This window comes from Nycticebus coucang, chromosome 16, assembly GCF_027406575.1.
Source record: "Nycticebus coucang isolate mNycCou1 chromosome 16, mNycCou1.pri, whole genome shotgun sequence".
Classification (NCBI taxonomy): Eukaryota; Metazoa; Chordata; class Mammalia; order Primates; family Lorisidae; genus Nycticebus; species Nycticebus coucang.
This window is the reverse complement of record NC_069795.1, coordinates 76,629,058-76,648,432: the sequence shown is the minus strand read 5'-3', so window position 1 is coordinate 76,648,432 and position 19,375 is coordinate 76,629,058. Positions and strand designations below refer to the sequence as shown.

Sequence of the window (19,375 nt, the reverse complement as noted above, 5' to 3'; positions counted from 1 at the left end):
ACTGCGCTGTGGCATCACAGCTCACAGCAACCTCCAGCTCTTGGGCTTAGGCGATTCTCTTGCCTCAGCTTCCTGAGTAGCTGGGACTACAGGCGCCTGCTACAATGCCCAGCTATTTTTGGCTGAGATTGGGTTTGAACCCACCACCCTCTGTATATGGGGCTGGCATCTTACTCACTGAGCCACAGGTGCTGCCCTGTTTTTTCTTTTTATTTTTATTTTTGAGATAATTTCATTTTGTCATCCTTGGTAGAGTGTCATGGCATTTTAGTTCACAGCAACCTCAAACTTCTGGGTTTAAGTGATTCTATTGTCTCAGCCTCCCAAGTAGCTGGGAGTACAGGCACCTACCATAATGCAGGCTATTTTTAGAGATGGGGTTTCACTCTTGCTCAGCCTGGTCTCGAACTCCTCAGCTCAGGCAATCTACCTGTCTCGGCCTCCCAGAGTGCTAGGATTATAGGCATGAGCCACTTCCCCTGGCCTCCTTGTCTTTATTTTATTTTATTTTTTTTGGAGACAGAGCCTCAAGCTGTCACCCTGGGTAGAGTGCCATGGCATTACAGCTCACAGCAACCTCCAACTCCTGGGCTCAAGCGATTCTCTTGCCTCCACCTCCCAAGTAGCTGGGGCTACAGGTGCCCACCACAACGCTCGGCTATTTTTTGGTTGTAGCTGTCATTGTTTGGTGGGCCCGGGCTGGATTTGAACCCGCCAGCTCAGGTGTATGTGGTTGTGGCTGGCGCCTTAGCCGCTTGAGCCACAGGTGCCGAGCACTTGTCTTCTTTTTTTTAGACAGTCTCACTTTGTCGCCCTTCGTAAAGTGTTGTGGTGTCATAGTTCACAGCAACATCAAACTCTTGGGCTCAATCGATCCTCTTGCCTTAGCCTCCCGAGTAGCAGGGACTATAGGCACTTGCCACATTGGCCAGCTGTTTTTCTCCCTGTCTTTTAAAAATGTTTTTAGGGCTCAGCGCCTGTAGCTCAGCAGCTGGGGTGGCAGCTATGTACACTGGAGCTGGAGAGTTCGAATCCAGCCAGGGCCAACTACAACCAAAATAATAGCCAGGAGTTGTGGTGGGTGCCTGTAGTCCCAGCTACTTGGGAGGCTGAGGCAAGAGAATTGCTTAAGCCCAAGAGTTTGAGGTTGCTGTGAGCTATCACGCCACATCACTCTCTCAAGGGCAACATAGTAAGACTCTCTCTCTCAAAAAAACCCCCCAAAAAACAAACAAACAAAAAAATGTTTTTAGTACTTGAAAACTTAAAAACTCCAGGATTGGAGACCAATTAAGTTTAAAATTTTATCTTATTTCTCACAATCATCATCCATGCCCATTTTTGCGGAATAGTCTAGCTTATTTTATTATTGGTGGGCAAAATGTGGAACCAAAAAGTAACCTCTTTCTGTGCCTATCATTTCTGTGGAGGAATTTTTTTTTTTTAGTCTCTATTACTGCTCTACTTTGGTCTTTTGATGTTAGTGAAGAGCCTATTTTTATTTTGGCATTTAAAGAAAATAGTATAGAAAATAGACATGAGGAACTATTAAAGTTTGGGATATCAAATTAAAGTTTAGGATATCTCTTGATTGTTTTCAGCCGTGTGAAGATGTGGATTGTGTTATATGTAAGTTTTGGACTATTTTCTATATTGGATCACTGTTGGAGAAGGGCTGTGAACTAGGAGACAGAAGCATGGAAAGTTGGGTTAGGTAATGCCCTTCAGTGTCCTTAGCAAACTTAAAACAGATGGAAGGAGAGAAAGATAAAGGATAACAAAAGAAAAGGGTGCATGCAGGGGAACAATAATAATTAACTAAGATAGACTCCCACTGGATAAAAGATTTAAACTTAAGACATGAAACTATAAAAATACTAGAAGAAAGTACAGGGAAAACTCTTGAAGGAATCGGCCTGGGTGAATATTTTGTGAGGAGGACTCCCCAGGCAATTGAAGCAGTATCAGCCAAATCAACCCTGACGATCAATGGGGTGACAGATGTCGCAGCCAGATTGCCCTCACATCCGAAGCAGTATCAAAAATACACTACTGGGACCTGATCAAATGAAAAAGCTTCTGCACAGCCAAGAACATAATAAGTATAACAAGCAGACAGCCCTCAGAATGGGAGAAAATATTTGCAGGCTCTACCTCCGACAAAGGTTTAATAACCAGAATCCATAGAGAACTCAAACGTATTAGCAAGAAAAGAACAAGTGATCCCATCTCAGGGTGGGCAAAGGACGTGAAGAGAAACTTCTCTAAAGAAGACAGGCGCACAACCTTCAGACACATGAAAAAATGCTCTTCATCCTTAATCATCAGAGAAATGCAAATCAAAACTATTTTGAGATATCACCTAACTCCAGTAAGATTAGCTCACATAACAAAATCCCAAAACCAGAGATGTTGACGTGGATGTGGAGAAAAGGGAACACTTCTACACTATTGGTGGGAATGCACACTAATACGTTCCTTTTGGAAGGATGTTTGGAGAATACTCAGAGATCTAAAAATAGACCTGCCATTCGATCCTATAATTCCTTTACTAGGTATATACCCAGAAGACCAAAAATCACAATATAACAAAGACATCTGTACCAGAATGTTTATTGCAGCTCAATTCATAATTGCTAAGTCATGGAAGAAGCCCAAGTGCCCATCGGCCCACGAACAGATTAATAAATTGTGGTACATGTATACCATGGAATATTATGCAGCCTTAAAGAAAGATGGAGACTTTACCTCTTTTGTGTTTACATGGCTAGAGCTGGAACATATTCTTAGCAAAGTACCTCAAGAATGGAAGAAAGGTATCCAATGTGTTCAGTCCTACTATGAAGCTAATTTGTATCTTTCATATGAAGGCTATAACCCAACTATAGCACAAGAATATGGGGAAAGGGCCAAGGGAAGGGAGGGATAAGGGGGGAGGTTGGGGTGGAGGGAGTGTAATTGGTGGGGCCACACCTACGGTGTATCTTAGAATGGGTACAGGCGAAACTTACTAAATTCAAATGTCTTCATACAATAACTAAGAAAATGCCATGAAGGCTATGTTAAACCGTTTGATGAAAATATTTCAGATTGTGGCTCGGCGCCTGTGGCTCAAGCAGCTAAGGCGCCAGCCACATACACCTGAGCTGGCGGGTTCGAATCCAACCCAGGCCCACCAAACAACAATGACGGCTGCAACCAAAAACTAGCCGGGCGTTGTGGTGGGCGCCTATAATCCCAGCTACGGGAGGCAGAGGCAGGAGAATCGCTTGAGCCCAGATGTTGGAGGTTGCTGTGAGCTGTGATGCCATGGCACTCTACCCAGGGTGACAGCTCGAGGCTATGTCTCAAAAAAAAAAAAAAAATATTTCAGATTGTATATGAAACCAGCACATTGTATCCCTTGACTGCATTAATGTACACAGCTAAGATCTAATAATTAAAAGAAAATGGGACTACTACATAAATGATAGATTCCTATATTGGACTAAGCCACCCGCTTGCTACCTTTAATATTGGGACCTCAAGACATGCCCATTTTGACAAGTTTAGAAATAGTATAAATCCCACCCTTTTTTTTTTTTTTTTTTTGACAGTTTCATTTTGTCGCCCTCGGTAGAGTTAAGTACCATTGCGTTATTATAGCTCACAGCAACGTCAAACTCTTTTTTTTTTTTTTTTTGGAGACAGAACCTCAAGCTGTCTCCCTGGGTGGAGTGCCGTGGCATAACAGCTCATAGCAACCTCCAACTCCTGGGCTCAAGCAATTCTCCTGCCTCAGCCTCCCAAGTGCTGGGATTATAGGTGCCCGCCACAACGCCTGGCTATTTTTTATGGTTGCAGCCATCGTTGTTTGGTGGACCCAGGCTGGATTCGAACCCACCAGCTCAGGTGTATGTGGCTGGTGCCTTAGCCCCTTGAGCCACAGGTGCCCAGTCAATGTCAAACTCTTGGGCTCAAGAGATCTCTTGCCTCAGATTCCTGGTTAATCTTTCCTTTTTCTTTTTAGTAAAGACAAGGTCTCACTCTTGCTCAGGCTGGTCTTGAACTCCTGAGCTTAGCCAAGTGTTTATAATTTTAAGTAGAAATTTTTTTTTTTTTTTGTAGAGACAGAGTCTCACTTTATGGCCCTCGGTAGAGTGCTGTGGCCTCACACAGCTCACAGCAACCTCCAACTCCTGGGCTCAAGCGATTCTCTTGCCTCAGCCTCCCGAGCAGCTGGGACTATAGGCGCCCGCCACAATGCCCAGCTATTTTTTGGTTGCAGTTTGGCCGGGGCTGGGTCCGAACCTGCCACCCTCGGTATATGGGGCGGGTGCCTTACTGACTGAGCCACAGGCGCCGCCCAGATAATTGTTGTGGACTTCTTTTTTTTTTTTTTTTGGCCGGGGCTGGGTTTGAACCCGCCACCTCCGGCATATGGGACCGGCGCCCTACTCCTTGAGCCACAGGCGCCACCTTTGCTGAAATCTTTTAATTGGAAGTATTTAGGTATCATAATAAAGTGATGAAACATTAGGCAGTTAGGAAACAACTTTTGGGTTAGGCAGACTGTATTATTGACAGGCCAGCCTGCCTGAGTATTTTCTTTTGTAGTTTTTTTTTTTTTTTTTAAGTTTGTTTTTTTTGAAACAGAGTCTTGCTGTTGTTGGCGCAGGCTGGGATACTGTGGCACCATCATAGCTCTGCAGCTTCAAACTCCTGGGCTCAAGTGATCCTCTTGCCTTAGCCTCTTGAGTAGCTGGAATTACAGGCACCTGCCAGAATGCTCAGCTATTTTTTTTTTAGAGGTAGGGTCTTGCTCTAGTTCAGGCTGGTCTCGAACTCCAAGCTTAGGCAATCTGCCCTCTTTAGCCTCCCAGAGTGCTAGGATTATAGGTGTGAGCCCCTGCCCCTGGCCTTAGCCTCTTGAGTACCTGGGGTTATAGGTGTTTGTCACAATGCCTGGCTCATCTATGTTTTTGTAGAAATGAGGTCTTGCTTGTGCTCAGACTGGTCTCAAACTCCCAACCTAAGTTGATCTTTTCACCTTAGCCTCTGAGAGTGTTAGGATTATAGATGTGAGCCAGCATACCTGGCCCGTAGCATCTTTTACTTTACTTAAGAACCCACAAATTCTCTAAATGGTTCCATGGAAGTGACATTGGACTTCTGATAGGTAGAAGTTAGTGGAAGTGGTTTGCAGTGGTCATTTTAAGTTGAATTTTCTTATGAAAAAATACATTTGAAAATGAGTAAAAGTAGCCAGCATTGATTGCTGTTAATGCAGAAGTAAGTTTTATTCCACCATCAGCATATTCATTGTGCCTTTTTTTTTTAGAGTCTCACTTTATTGCCCTCGGTAGAGTGCTGTGGCGTCACAGCTCACAGCAACCTCCAACTTCTGGGCTAGGCGATTCTCTTGCCTTAGCCTGCCGAGTAGCTGGGATTACAGGCAACCCTCCATAATGCCCGGCTATTTTTTTGATGCAGTTTGGCCGGGAGTGGGTTTGAAATCACTACCCTCGGTATATGGGGCCTGTGCCCTACCCACTGAGCCACAGGCGCACCCCCTCCCTTTTTTTTTTTTTTTTTTTTTGTGGTTTTTGGCTGGGGCTGGATTTGAACCTGCCACCTCCAGCATATGGGACCGGCGCCCTACTCCTTGAGCCACAGGCGCCGCCCTCCTTTTTTTTTTTTTTTTTTTGAGAGAGTCTCACTATGTCACCTTGGGTAGAGTTCTATGGCATCACAGCTCACAGCAACCTCAAACTCCTGGGCTTAAGCGATTCTCTTGCCTCAGCCTCCCGAGTAGCTGAGACTACAGGTGCGCGCCACAGTGCCCGGCTATTTTTTGTTGTGGTTGCCATTGTTTGCCCCTAAGCCCTGTGCTGGTCTGTGCTGGTTCAAACCCACCAACTTTGGTGTATGTAGCCGGCAGCATAACCACTGTGCTATGGGTGCCGAGCCTCGTTGTGCTTTTTGTGGTGCTTAAGTGTGTTCTGAGTGCTTGGAGAAAAATGAGCCACAGTCATATAAACTTGGCTATTTAAGTTTCTGAAAAGAAAAAGGTAGGTACATACCCTAAGAAGCTAGTTTTAGGAACAATACAGTCAAGATGGCTAAAGGTGACCCCAAGAAACCAAAGGGCAAGATGTCTGCCTATGCCTTCTTTGTGCAGACATGTAGAGAAGAACATAAGAAGAAAAACCCAGAGGTCCCTGTAAATTTTGCAGAATTTTCCAAGAAGTGCTCTGAAAGGTGGAAGGCAATGTCTGGGAAAGACAAGTCTAAATTTGATAAAATGGCAAAGGCTGATAAAGTGCGCTATGATCGGGAAATGAAGGATTATGGACCAGCTAAAGGAGGAAAGAAGAAGAAGGACCCTAATGCCCCCAAGAGGCCACCGTCTGGATTTTTCCTCTTCTGTTCAGAATTCCGCCCCAAGATCAAGTCTACAAATCCTGGTATCTCTATTGGAGATGTGGCAAAAAAGCTGGGTGAGATGTGGAATAACTTGAGTGACAGCGAAAAGCAGCCTTATATCACTAAGGCAGCCAAGCTGAAGGAGAAGTATGAGAAGGATGTCACTGACTATAAGTCTAAAGGAAAGTTTGATGGCGCAAAGGGTCCCACTAAAGTTGCCAGGAAAAAGCTGGAAGAGGAAGATGAAGAAGACGAGGAAGAAGAAGAAGAGGAGGAGGAGGAGGATGAATAAAAAACTGTTTATCTGTCTCCTTGTGAATACCTTAGAGTAAGGGAGCACCGTAAATGACACATCTCTTAATTGAGAAATGTCTATTGCCCTCATTAGGTTTAATCACAAAATTTGATCACGATCATATTGTAGTCTCAAAGTGCACTAGAAATTGTCAGTGGTTTACATGAAGTGGCCATGGGTGTCTGGAGCACCCTGAAACTGTATCAAAGTTGTACATATTTCCAAACATTTTTAAAATGAAAAGGCACTCTCGTGTTCTCCTCACTCTGTGCACTTTGCTGTTGGTGTGACAAGGCATTTAAAGATGTTTCTGGCATTTTTTTTTTAATTTGTAAGTTGGTGTTAACTATATGGTTATTGGCTAGAAATCCTGAGTTATCAACTGTACATACCTATAGTTTGTGAAAAGAACAAAACAACCGAGACCAACTCTTGCTTCTCCTGCTTGGCGTTAAGGCCATGGGGAAAGATGTCCTTCTGAGGGGCCGTAGCTCAGGGCGTGCACTGTGAGCTGCACCTGTTGACACTGCTGCAGGCATCCATTTAGCTTCAGGTTGTCTTGTTTTTGTATATAGTGATATAGTATTCTGCTGCCATTCTTAGCTGTGGACAGAGCGGGGTCAGCTGGCATGAGAAGTGTTTGGATTTTTTTTTTTTTTTTAGTTAAGTGTGGTAGTTTTTAAACTGTTTGTTTTAAAACAAACCGTAGAACTCTTCATTGTTGGCAAAGCGGCAAGTGGAAGAGCCACTGCATCAATGAAAGTTCAAGAACCTTCTGTACTTAAACACATTTGCAATGTTCTGTTATTTGTTTGTATGTTTAGAATGCTGAAATGTTTTTGAAGTTAAATAAACAGTATTACATTTAAAAAAAAAAAGAAGCTAGTTTTAGGGTTCATTTGTTGTAGCAGAGGGATGTCAGTTGTTAACATTTGTCTCTTGATGAATCCTAAAACTAGCTTCTCAGGGTATCAAATAAACTAAAATGGTGGACACTGAACTTTTAGACTAGCATTTAAGTGTGGTAATATAAAACAGTATAACTGGAGGTAATGTAAGAATGTTAGGGAGGTACTGAAACAAAATCTCAGATTTGCTTATCAAATGTGTGCTATTTTTGCCTTAAGAGTTTGTATTTAGGGCGGCAGTTTTGAATCTGCCAGCCTAGGTGTATGTGGCTGGTGCCCTACCAACTGAGCTACCAGTGCTGCCTTTTTATTTATTTATTTTTTTTTGAGACTGTCTCACTTTGTTGCCCCTGGTAGAGTGCTGTGGCGCCATAGCTCACAGCAACCTCAGACTCTTGGGCTCAAGTAATTCTCTTGCCTCAGCCTCCCGAGTAACTGGGACTACAGGTGCCTGCCACAATGCTCAGCTGTTTTTAGAGATGGGGTCTTGCTCTTGCTCAGTTTCTTGCTCTTGCTCAGGCTGGTCTTGAACTCCTGAGCTCAAGCAATCCATCTGTCTCAGCCTCCCAGAGTGCTAGAATTACAGTTGTGAACCACTGTGCCTGGCCCTGGGCCCAAATCTTGTATGAGATTTAGATTTATCCAGTCATGGCTGGGCGTGGTGGCTCAACCTGAGGTTTGCGTGAGGCCAGGAGTTCAAGACCAACCTGATCAAGAGCAAGACCCTGGGCGGCGCCTGTGGCTCAGTCGGTAAGGCGCCGGCCCCATATGCCGAGGGTGGCGGGTTCAAACCCAGCCCCGGCCAAACTGCAACAAAAAATAAAAAAAAAAAAATAGCCGGGCGTTGTGGCGGGCGCCTGTAGTCCCAGCTGCTCGGGAGGCTGAGGCAAGAGAATCGCTTAAGCCCAGGAGTTGGAGGTTGCTGTGAGCTGTGTGAGGCCACGGCACTCTACCAAGGGCCATAAAGTGAGACTCTGTCTCTACAAAAAAAAAAAAAAAAAAAAAAAAAAAAAAAAAAAAAAAGAGCAAGACCCTATCTCTACAACAAAAATAAAAGAGAAAAATTAAGGCCAGGTGCAGTGGTTCAATGTCTGTAATTCTAACATTCTGGGAGGGCAAAATGGGTAGATTCCTTGAGCTTGGGGATTTGATACTAGTCAGAGCAAAAGTGAGACCTAATTTCTACTAAAAATAAAAAAACTAGCTGGGTGCCTGTAGTCCCAGCTACTTGGGAGGCTGAGGCAAGAGGATAGCTTGAGCCAAGGAGTTTGAGGTTGTTGTGAGCTATAATACCATGGCACTCAACCCAGGGCAGCAGAGTGAGTGAGACTCTTGTCTCATTAAAAAAAAAAAAATTAGCTGGGTGTGGTGATGCACACCTGTAGTTCCATCTACTCAGTAGGCTAGGGCAGGAGGATCACTTGAGCCCAAGAGTTTGAGGTTACAGTGAGCTATGATGACCCTACAGAACTCTAGTTGAGATGACAGAGGGTGACTCTAACTCTGAAAACAAAACAAAAATGTATCCAGTCAGCAGCACTGGGTGTCAAAAACAGAAATAATTTACATAACTTTGCAGTATAGAAGGTCCAGTTGTCCCTCCATATCTTTGTGTTTCATATCCATGGATTCAATCAACTTTGGATGGAAAATATTAGAGGGGAAAAAGAAGGATGGGATGGTGCCTGTGGCTCAAAAGAGTAGGGCACCAGCCTGATATATCAGAGGTGGTGGGTTCAATCCAGCCCCGGCCAAAAACTGAAAAAAAAGAAAGAAAAAGAAGGATGGTTGTATCTGTACTAAATATGTAGCCTTTTATCCTTGCCATTATTCCCTAAATAATGGAGTCTTAACAACTATTTACCTAGCGTTTATATTGTATTTGGCATTGTAAATAATCTAGAGGTGATTTAAAGTATATGGGAGGATTACATAGGTTCCCTTTATAAAGGACTTTAAGTGACTTGAGCATTCTTGAATTTGGGTATCCAGGAAGGTCCTAGAACCAATCCCTACAGATACCATAGTTATTAAGCATGACCAAGAGCAAGGATGTGCAGGGAGTGGTTCATGTAATAGATGTTGAGGGCTTGAGTTCAAAATGATGACATTTATAGATACCGTCATCAATTTTAAATCTCTGGTCTTCAGAAACAGTTGACTGAACACTTAATCTAATCATATGTCCAAAGTTCTGGGTTTTTCTGGGGCTTTCAAAAAATTGGTTATTGCGTCCTTTAATTAGTGCCAAGTTTCTCTAGGTCTCTAACATCACATCATCCTTGAGTCTGCTGAGCAGTGTCCAGGTATTTCCATTCCTTTGGAGAAAATTCTGTGGCTACATCCCTGAATGTCAACCGATTCAGTGATGCCAGTGCCTCAGGTTTGAAAACCACACATTTAAACAACAGAGAAATAAAACACATTTCCAGGCTTCCATGATGTCCCAGCATCCTCCTTACGGATTTTCAGTACCTACTGGTCACATGGCTACAGAGGATGTGGCAGACACACCAGAACTTTGCAGAGCGAGGGAGAAGGGACAGTGAAAAATGGTTTTTGTGAGGGCTTGAACTAACACTGTAGCAATGGGCATAGAAAAGTTTGGATAGGAGCGCTATTAACTAGGAAAAACTATAGGACTTCTTGGTTGACTGATGGGATGTTCACATTGGAGGGAGAAAGAAGAGTCTAATACATAAAGCTCTTTAAGGGACAAACCTCCATATTCCTATGTAAGTTGTTAACCATATATACCCCCCCAAAAGACAGACCCTATAGAAAGGCAATTCTATAGTTCTCCAATTCTAAAAAAGAACATTTTTTTTCAATTCTTTTTATTCTGCTGAAATGTATATAACAATTTATCATCTTAAAACTATTTTTGAGGGCGGCGCCTGTGGCTCAGCGGGTAGGGCGCCGGTCCCATATGCCGGAGGTGGCGGGTTCAAACCCAGCCCCGGCCAAATTAAAAAAACAAAACAAAACTATTTTTGAGTGTGTAGTTAGGTGATTAAATACATAATAATGTTTTGTAACTGTTAGCACCATCTATCTCTATAACTTTTTGTCTTGTGAAACTGAAACTCAATACTCATTAAATAGTAACTCCTCATTCATCATCATCTCCTTCCCTATGCCTGGCAACCATTTTACTTTCTGTCTATGATTTTTGACTATTCTAGTATCTCACATAAGTGGAATATACAGTATTTATGTTTTTGTGACTGGCTCATTTCACTTAGCATAATGTTATGTAGCATATGTCAGAATTTTTTTCCTTCTTAAATTAAGGCTGCATTATATTCCTCCATCATATATATAACACATTTATTCATTTATCTGTTGGTGGATGTTTTGGTTGTTTACATGTTTCAACTACTATGAATAATACTGCTATGAAAGTAGGTATACATTATCTCTTTGAGGCCCTGAAATAAATTCTTTTGGGTATGTATTCTCAGAAATCAAATTATTAGATCATGTGGTCATTCTATTATTAATTTTTGGAGAAACCACCACATTGTTTTCCAAGTGGTTGTACCATTTTACATTCCCACCAGTAGTGCACAGTGATTCCAGTTTTTCCACATCCTTACCCATATATATATATATATTTTTTATAGTAGCCATTATTTAAAGTAATACTAAAAAAAAGAGTTTTGGCTAAAATAAAACTCTACAGATTTAAGTGAAATTGATCAGGTTTTTAGGGGGTTATATGTTATTTATTGGGTTAACATTAAATTACACATACATTAATGCTTTCAACTCATGTTTTATGAAATAATTTTACTCAATTTTTTTTTTTTTTTTTGTAGAGACAGAGTCTCACTTTATGGCCCTCAGTAGAGTGCCATGGCATCACACAGCTCACAGCAACTTCCAACTCCTGGGCTTAAGTGATTCTCTTGCTTCAGCCTCCCGAGTAGCTGGGACTACAGGCGCCTGCCACAATGCCCGGCTATTTTTTGGTTGCAGTTCAGCCGGGGCCGGGTTTGAACCCGCCACCCTTGGTATATGGGGCCGGTGCCTTACCGACTGAGCCACAGGCGCCGCCCAATTTTACTCAATTTTTACAATTTGCAATTCTTTTCTTTTCTTTCTTTCGAGACAGAGTCTTACTCTCTCACCCTGGGCAGAGTGCCATGTTGTCATAGCTCACAGCAACCTCAAACTTGTGGGCTCCAGCAATCCTCTTGCCTAAGCCGCCCGAGCAGATGGTAGTATAGGTGCCTGCCACAACAGCCACCTGGTTTCTCTGTTTTAGTAGAGATGGGGTCTTGCTCTTGCTCAGGCTGCTGGAACTCCTGAGCTCAGGGTCCACTGGCCTCAGCCTCCCAGAGTGTTAGGATTATAGGTATGAGCCACCGTGCCTGACCAAATTTGCGTCTTAAATATGTCTTTGTCAGCTATCTGAAAAAGCTGTAGCTACTCTGTGTCATTGACAGTTTTTTGGAGCATGTTATTTTCACTTCTCTATAGTTGTTTGAGATACAACCCTTTTAAAATCTGTATATGATGCTTTGACTAGAAATTTTATTTTAAATCTATTTATCCAATAAAACAAGTCTATTTATCCATTTGCTGTTTCTTTCCACAGTGTAATCATATTGTTTCATAATTTAAATTTATTTATTTAATATTTTTTTGGAGGCAGATTGTCACTATGTTGCCTCAGTAGAGTGCTTTGGCATCACAGCTCACAGCAACCTCCAACTCTTGGGCTTAAGTGATTCTCTTGCCTCAGCCTCCAGGTAGCTGGGACTACAGGCACCTGCCACAAAACCTGGCTTTTTTTTGTGTGTGTGTGTGTGTGTGTGGGTTTTGGCTGGGGCTGGGTTTGAACCTGCCACCTCTGGCATATGGGACCGGCGCCCTACCACTTTGAGCCACAGGTGCCACCCTGGCTTTTTTTTTTTTTTGCAGTTGTCATTGTTGTTCAGCTGGCCCAGGCTGGGTTTGAACCCACCAGTCTTGGTGCATGTAGCTGGTGTCGTAACCACTGTGCTATGGGCGCTGAGCCCATAATTTAAATTTAAAATGTAAATATGTGCCCACAGTACAAAATTCAAAAGATATACAAGTGTTGCCAGTGGTTTTGGCTGTGGCCTGGCACCTTTGCCCCTGGCATGTTAGCTACTAAGCTAAAGTACTTATATGTCTCTGTTACTTAATTAGACATTGCGCACAAGGAGTCAAACATAGTACTCGATGCTGGGTATTCTAAGATAAGAACACCAATCCCAGACAAGAGCCTACTCTTTTGGGGAGGAGTCAGAAAGTAAACCAGCATTTACTGCTTAGTAGTGTATCCATAGATACAATAGAACTATATCACAGGGATGAGGAAGTAGTTTAGCACATAAATTGACAAAGTAACATTTCTGGTGGGTGATTACAGCATGCATGAACTGATGAGGGGAGACAGGATAAGGGCTTTCCAAGCATGTAATTTCGTCTGACTAGTAAGTTGTATAGGATGGGAAGAGGAAAGGCAAAGGCAGAGAAGTAAGCTAAGTCAAGATCACAAAGGACTGTCCAAATCATAAGGTCTTTGGAAATTAACCTGTAGGTATCAGGAGAAAGCCATTAAGGAATTCTAAAGTGTGTGTGTGTGTGTCAGAGAGAGAATTGCATATATTGGAACATACCCTCAGCAGCAAGGAAGGACGATCAGTTAGGAGCCTGTTTTATTAATAGTAATAGATAAGAAGTGTTCCGGAGTAGCTCTGCAGACTTAGAGACAGTAGTAGCACAGAAGAGAAAAGAAAACAATGCAACAGATTTTTTTTTTTTTTTTTTTTTTTTTTTGAGACAGGAGTCTCACTTTGTTGCCCTGGGTAGAGTTCCATGGCCTCATAGCTCACAGCAAGTGCAGACTCTTGGGCCTCACCCTCCCTAGTAGCTGGGACTGAGGCACTTGTCACAGGTCTCGCTTTTGCTCAGATTGGTCTCAAGCAGTCCTTCCACTTCTGCCTCCCAGAATGCTAGAATTACAGGCCTCACTTCCATTTCTTGCAGTGAGGATAAAATAGATAACATGAATAACCCTACTCTGAGGAAAAAATGCTGAAAAAAATGTATTTAAAGCCTTTAAAAATGCATCATTGGGTTGACAAGAGCCTAAAAATGAATGCAGATATTTCTTAGCTTTAAAGCAATCCTGCTAGAATTTACCTTTACTATCTGGCTTTGAACTTCCTCCCTCCGCCCCCCCCCCCTTTTTTTTTAAACAGTCTTACTTTGTCACCCTCAGTAGAGTACTATGGCGTCATAGCTCATAGCAATCTCAAAATCTTGGGCTCAAGTGTTTCTTTTGCCTCAGCCTCCTGTTTAGCTGGGACTACAGGCACCCACCACAACCCTCGACTGTTTCGTAGTTGTAGTTGTCATGCCTGTTTTGGCAGGCCCAGGCTGGGTTCAAACCCACCCACTCCGGTGTATGTGGCTGGTGCCCTAGCGCTGAGCTACAGGCGCCGAGCCTGAACTTCCCTTTTGAAAGCCTCATATAGCACAGAAAACAAAGCTCTGAGCCTTATCAAGGAGAAGAGTCTGAAAAGAGACCCCACCCCATCATAAAGCTGAGCTTTTGATGTTTCTACTTTGATGGGGGAAAGAGAGGGCAGTATGGAGATGGAGACCTTGAGAATTTATAAGAAGGATCCTTACAGAGTCACATTTCCCATGTGGTCTTGAAAAACTGTTAAGTCAGGAATATGTTTAAGGTGGTCTTTGGTGTAGTACCTTGCAAAATTGTGTCAAATCAAATCCTCTTAGGAGGAATGTACCTTTAACCCAGGCTTCAAAAATCTACCAATTAAAATTCCAAGGCACATAGACGACAGTCAAAAAATCACAAAATTGCACAAATTCCATGGCACAGTGAGCAAGAGCCAGGGGAGATGAGACAGTAACCCATTGAGACTGTAGAAAATTTATATTTTACCTTAGTAATTCCAATATTTTTGATTAATATCTTTGAAGAAATGAAATATTGAAATGGGTCTTCAAAACATGACCAAGCAGAAAAGGAAATAAAAAAAGGAACTTCTGGGTGGCGCCTGTGGCTCAGTGAGTAGGGCGCCGGCCCCATATGCCGAGGGTGGCGGGTTCAAACCCAGCCCCGGCCAAACTGCAACCAAAAAATAGCCGGGCGTTGTGGCGGGCGCCTGTAGTCCCAGCTACTCCAGAGGCTGAGGCAAGAGAATCGCTTAAGCCCAGGAGTTGGAGGTTGCTGTGAGCTGTGTGACGCCACGGCACTCTACCCGAGGGCGGTACAGTGAGACTCTGTCTCTACAAAAAAAAAAAAAAAAAAGGAACTTCTAGTTACAAAAAATTAAATTAAAATTGAAGTGAACAAGAGACTAGGGAGAGAAGACTTCAGGCAGCTCTGGCTTGTGGGCTCTGCCCAGAAACATCTCCCTGGGGATGCAGGAAGACAGCGAAAGACTTCTGGACCCCAGGAGGAGGACAAAAGCAGTGGAGAACGGGCAAGTGGTTGTGTTCAGGTAGTGGCTGCCACTGCTGTATCAACAGCAGCAGCGAGATTGCAAATATGAAAGGCCTTTCCTGTGGGCTGTTTTGTTTTTTTGGACTTGGGCACTCGGTTGAACTACCTTGGGAGAACTCGGGTGAGAGTACAGATGACTTTAAGCGTTGTTTAGGGCCTCGGACTGAGCTGCAGAGCCAGAACAGAGCTAATATTGTTTGACTGTGGGCCGTTCATGGCCATTGTGGGAGATCCGCCCCTGCAGGTTCCATCCTCAGAGTCACAGAGCACACGCAACCATAGTGGGAGATTGCCCATGCAGGTTTCATCCTCAGGGTTGCTGAGCTAGGCTCCAGCTGAGAGACCTTGGGCGAGTGCTCTTGGGACTGAGCAGGCCAAAGGCTGGGACTAAGATGCTGGGGAAGAGCAGAGCTTTTAGGGTTTGGCAGTAGAAAGGCTGCTATGCAACCTTGGCCATCAGGGGCATAAAGTGAGACTGGTTTTGGCACACTGGATAAGCGGGCAGCCACTTCAGGAGAGATGCCAGCAACAAGTGCTTTCCTAGGAAAGCTTCGCAGGGGTCCTCAAACTGCGGCCCGCGGGCCATATGAGGCGGTGTGATTGTATTTGTTCTGTTTTGTTTTTTTACTTCAGCGTGGGCCACATGAGGCGGTATGATTGTATTTGTTCTGTTTTGTTTTTTTACTTCAAAATAAGATATGTGCAGTGTGCATAGGAATTTGTTCATAGTTTTTTTTTTTTTTTCAACTATAGTCTGGCCCTCTAATGGTCTGAGGGACAGTGAACTGGCCCCCTGTTTAAAAAGTTTGAGGACGCCTGGAAGTTTCTTTTAAGCGGGCTGAGGACACATTTAGGCTCTCAACCCGTTGGGGTTTGAGAAATCAGCAGAAGGCCTCCTGTCTCCATCTCATACAGCTATATCAGCATTGTGATTAATACCTCATACCCCAGAAGATCACCGGAAGAAAAGAGGGGTTACAATCTTATTTTCAGATACATGTGGATTTAAAGTAACTAAAGTCAAAAAAGACAAATAGTCACTTTATATTGGTCAAGAGAAAAATACAACAAGAAGACATTTCAATTCTGAATATTTATGCAACCAACTTAAATGTTCCTAGAGTCTTGAAACAGACCTTACTCAGTCTGAGCAATATGATATCCTACAATACCATAATAACAGGGGACTTTAACACTCCTCTTAGAGAGCTGGACAGATCCTTTAAACAGAAATTAAAGATATAAGGGACTTAAATGAAATCCTAGAACAACTGTGCTTGATAGACATTTATAGAACATTCCATCCCAAAGATAAAGAATATACATTCTTCTCATTGCCCTATGGAACATTCTCCAAAATTAATCATATCCTAGGACACAAAACAAACCTTAACAGAGCCGAAAGAATTGAAATTTTACCTTATCTTCTCAGACCACAAGGCACTAAACGTGGAACTCAACTCCAACAAAAACGTTCAACCCCACACAAAAGCATGGAAATTAAACAACCTTCTGTTGAATGACAGTTGGATGCATTAAAAGAGGAAATCATTAACTTCCTTGAGCATAACAACAATGAAGACACAAGCTACCAAAACCTGTGTGAGATAGCAAAAGCAGTCCTGAGAGGAAAATTTATTGCTTTAGATGCCTATATCTGAAAAAGAGAAAGAGAGCACGTCAACAAACTCACAAGCCATCTGATGGAATTGGAAAAAGAACAATCTAAGCCTAAACCCAGCAAAAGAAAAGAAATATCCAAAATTAAATCCGAGATTAATGAAATTGAAAACAGAGCGGCACTCTTGGCTCAGTGAGTAGGGTGCTGGTCCCATATACCGAGGGTGGCGTGTTTGATTCCGGCCCCAGCCAAACTGCAACAAAAAAATAGCTGGGTGTTGTGGGCGCCTGTAGTCCCAGCTACTCGGGAGGCTGAGGCAAGAGAATCGCCTAAGCCCAAGAGCCCGGAGGTTGCTGTGAGCTGTGACTCCATGGCAATCTACTGAGGGCGACAGACTGAGACTCTGTCTCTTAAAAAAATAATAGTAGTAATAATGAAATTGAAAACAAAAGAATCATTCAGAAAATTAATGAAACAAGGAGTTGGTTTTTTGAAAAAATAAATAAAATAGATAAGCCTTTGGCCAGACTAACCAGGAATAGAAAAGTAAAAGTACCAATCAGAAATAATAAGGGGGAAATAACAACAGATGCCACAGAGATACAAGAGATTGCCTTTGAATACTACTAGAAACTCTATGCCCAGAAATTTGACAATGTGAAGGAAATGGATCAATTTTTGGAATCACACCCTCTCCCTAGACTTAGCCAGGAAGAAATAGATCTCCTGAACAGACCAATTTTAAGCACTGAGATCAAAGAAATAAAAAAAAAAAATGCCCTGGTCCGGATGGCTTCACACCTGAATTCTTTCAAACCTTCAAAGAATTTCAAAAAATTGAGGAGGAAGGCATCTTCCCCAACACGTTTTATGAAGCAAACATCATCCTGATACCAAAACCAGGAAAAGACCCAACTAAAATGGAGAATTTCAGACCAATTTCACTAATGCATATAGATGCAAAAATTCTCAACAAAATCCTAGCCAGTAGATTACAGCTTATCACCAAAAAAGTCATACATCATGATCAAGTAGGTTTCATCCCAGGGATGCAAGGTTAGTTTAACATACGTCCAAGTCCATAAACGTTATTTGTCATATCAACAGAAGCAAAAACAAAGACCATATGATCCTCTCAATAGATGCAGAAAAAGCATTTGATAAAATCCAGCATCCTTTTCTAATTAGAATACTGAAGAGTATATGCATAGGTGGCACATTTCTTAAACTGATCAAAGCTATCTATGACAAACCCACAGCTAATATTATACTGAATGGAGTAAAACTGAAAGCTTTTCCACTCAGAACTGGAACAAAGCAAGGTTGGCCTCTATCACCATTACTATTCAACATAGTGCTGGAAGTTCTAACCAATACAATTAGGCAAGAGAAGTTAATAAAGGGCATCCAAATGGGGACAGAGAAGGTCAAACTCTCCCTCTTTGCTGACAATATGCTTTTGTACCTAGAGAACTCCAAAGATTCAAACACAAGACTCCTGGAAGTTGTCAAAAAATATAGTAATGTCTCAGGATATAAAATCGATGTTCACAAGTTAGTAGCCTTTGTATACGCCAATAACAGCTAAGATGAGAGGCTAATATATATATATTTTTGAGACAGAGCCTCCAGCTGTCACCCTGGGTAGAGTGCTATGGCATCACAGCTCACAGCAACCTCCAATTCCTGGACTCAAGCAATTCTCCTGCCTCCGCCTCCCAAGTAGCTGGGACTGCAGGCACCCGCCACAGCACCCGGCTATTTTTTGGTTGCAGCCATCATTGTTTTTTGATGGGCCTGGGCTGGATTCGAACCCGCCAGCTCAGGTGTATGTGGCTGGCACCTTAGCTGCTTGAGCCACAGGCGCCGAGCCTTTTATTTTTTTATTTTTTGCTTTCAATTTCAGCTTGCTTGTTTATTCTTCTTCGTTTGAAGTTATTTGTTTTTTTTTTTCTGGTCTTCCTTTGGCCATTCTCTTTCCCTTTATAGCTGGGATTACAGATGCCTGCCACAATGCCCGGCCAGATGAGAGGCTAATTAAGGACACAACTCCCTTCACCATAGCTTCAAAGAAAATGAAATACCTAGGAATATACCTAACAAAACAGGTGAAGTACCTATATAAAGAAAATTACGATAGCCGGGCGTTGTGGCGGACGCCTGTAGTCCCAGCTACTTGGGAGGCTCGCCTAAGCCCAGGAGTTGGAGGTTGCTGTGAGCTGTGTGAGGCCACGGCACTCTACCGAGGGCCATAAAGTGAGACTCTGTCTCTACAAAAAAAAAAAAAGAAAATTACGAAACCCCAAGAAAGGAAATAGCAGAGGGCATTAACCAATGGAAGAACCATGCTCATGGCTGGGAAGAATCAACATTGTTAAAATGTCTATACTTCCCAAAGCAATCTACCAATTCAATGCCATCCCTATTAAAATACTAACATTGTACTTTAAGACTTGGAAAAAATAATCCTTTGTTTTGTATGGAAACAGAAAAAGCCCCGAATAGCTAAGGCATTACTTAGCAAAAAAAAAAAAAAAAAAAAGCCGGGGGATCAGCATACCAGACTTTAGGCTGTACTACAAGGCCATAGTGGTCAAAACAGCATGGCACTAGCACAAAAATAGAGACATAGA

General features: G+C 42.7%; 2 protein-coding genes across 2 annotated transcripts in view; both read left to right on the top strand.

Annotated features, from left to right (window-relative positions):
* The window catches only part of UBXN7 (UBX domain protein 7), a 68,861-nt gene that overhangs the window by 8,889 nt on the left and 40,597 nt on the right, over nucleotides 1-19,375 (top strand). The window lies entirely within an intron of this gene.
* Nucleotides 5,886-7,429, top strand: LOC128567838 (high mobility group protein B3-like). The gene has a single exon (XM_053565388.1). It carries the CDS (start codon nucleotides 6,098-6,100, stop codon nucleotides 6,695-6,697), a length of 600 nt encoding a protein of 199 aa, XP_053421363.1. The 5' UTR covers nucleotides 5,886-6,097; the 3' UTR covers nucleotides 6,698-7,429.

Excerpts from the sequence above, each read along its gene's own strand:
- LOC128567838 (XM_053565388.1), top strand. The coding sequence starts at position 6,098 with ATGGCTAAAGGTGACCCCAAGAAACCAAAGGGCAAGATGTCTGCCTAT.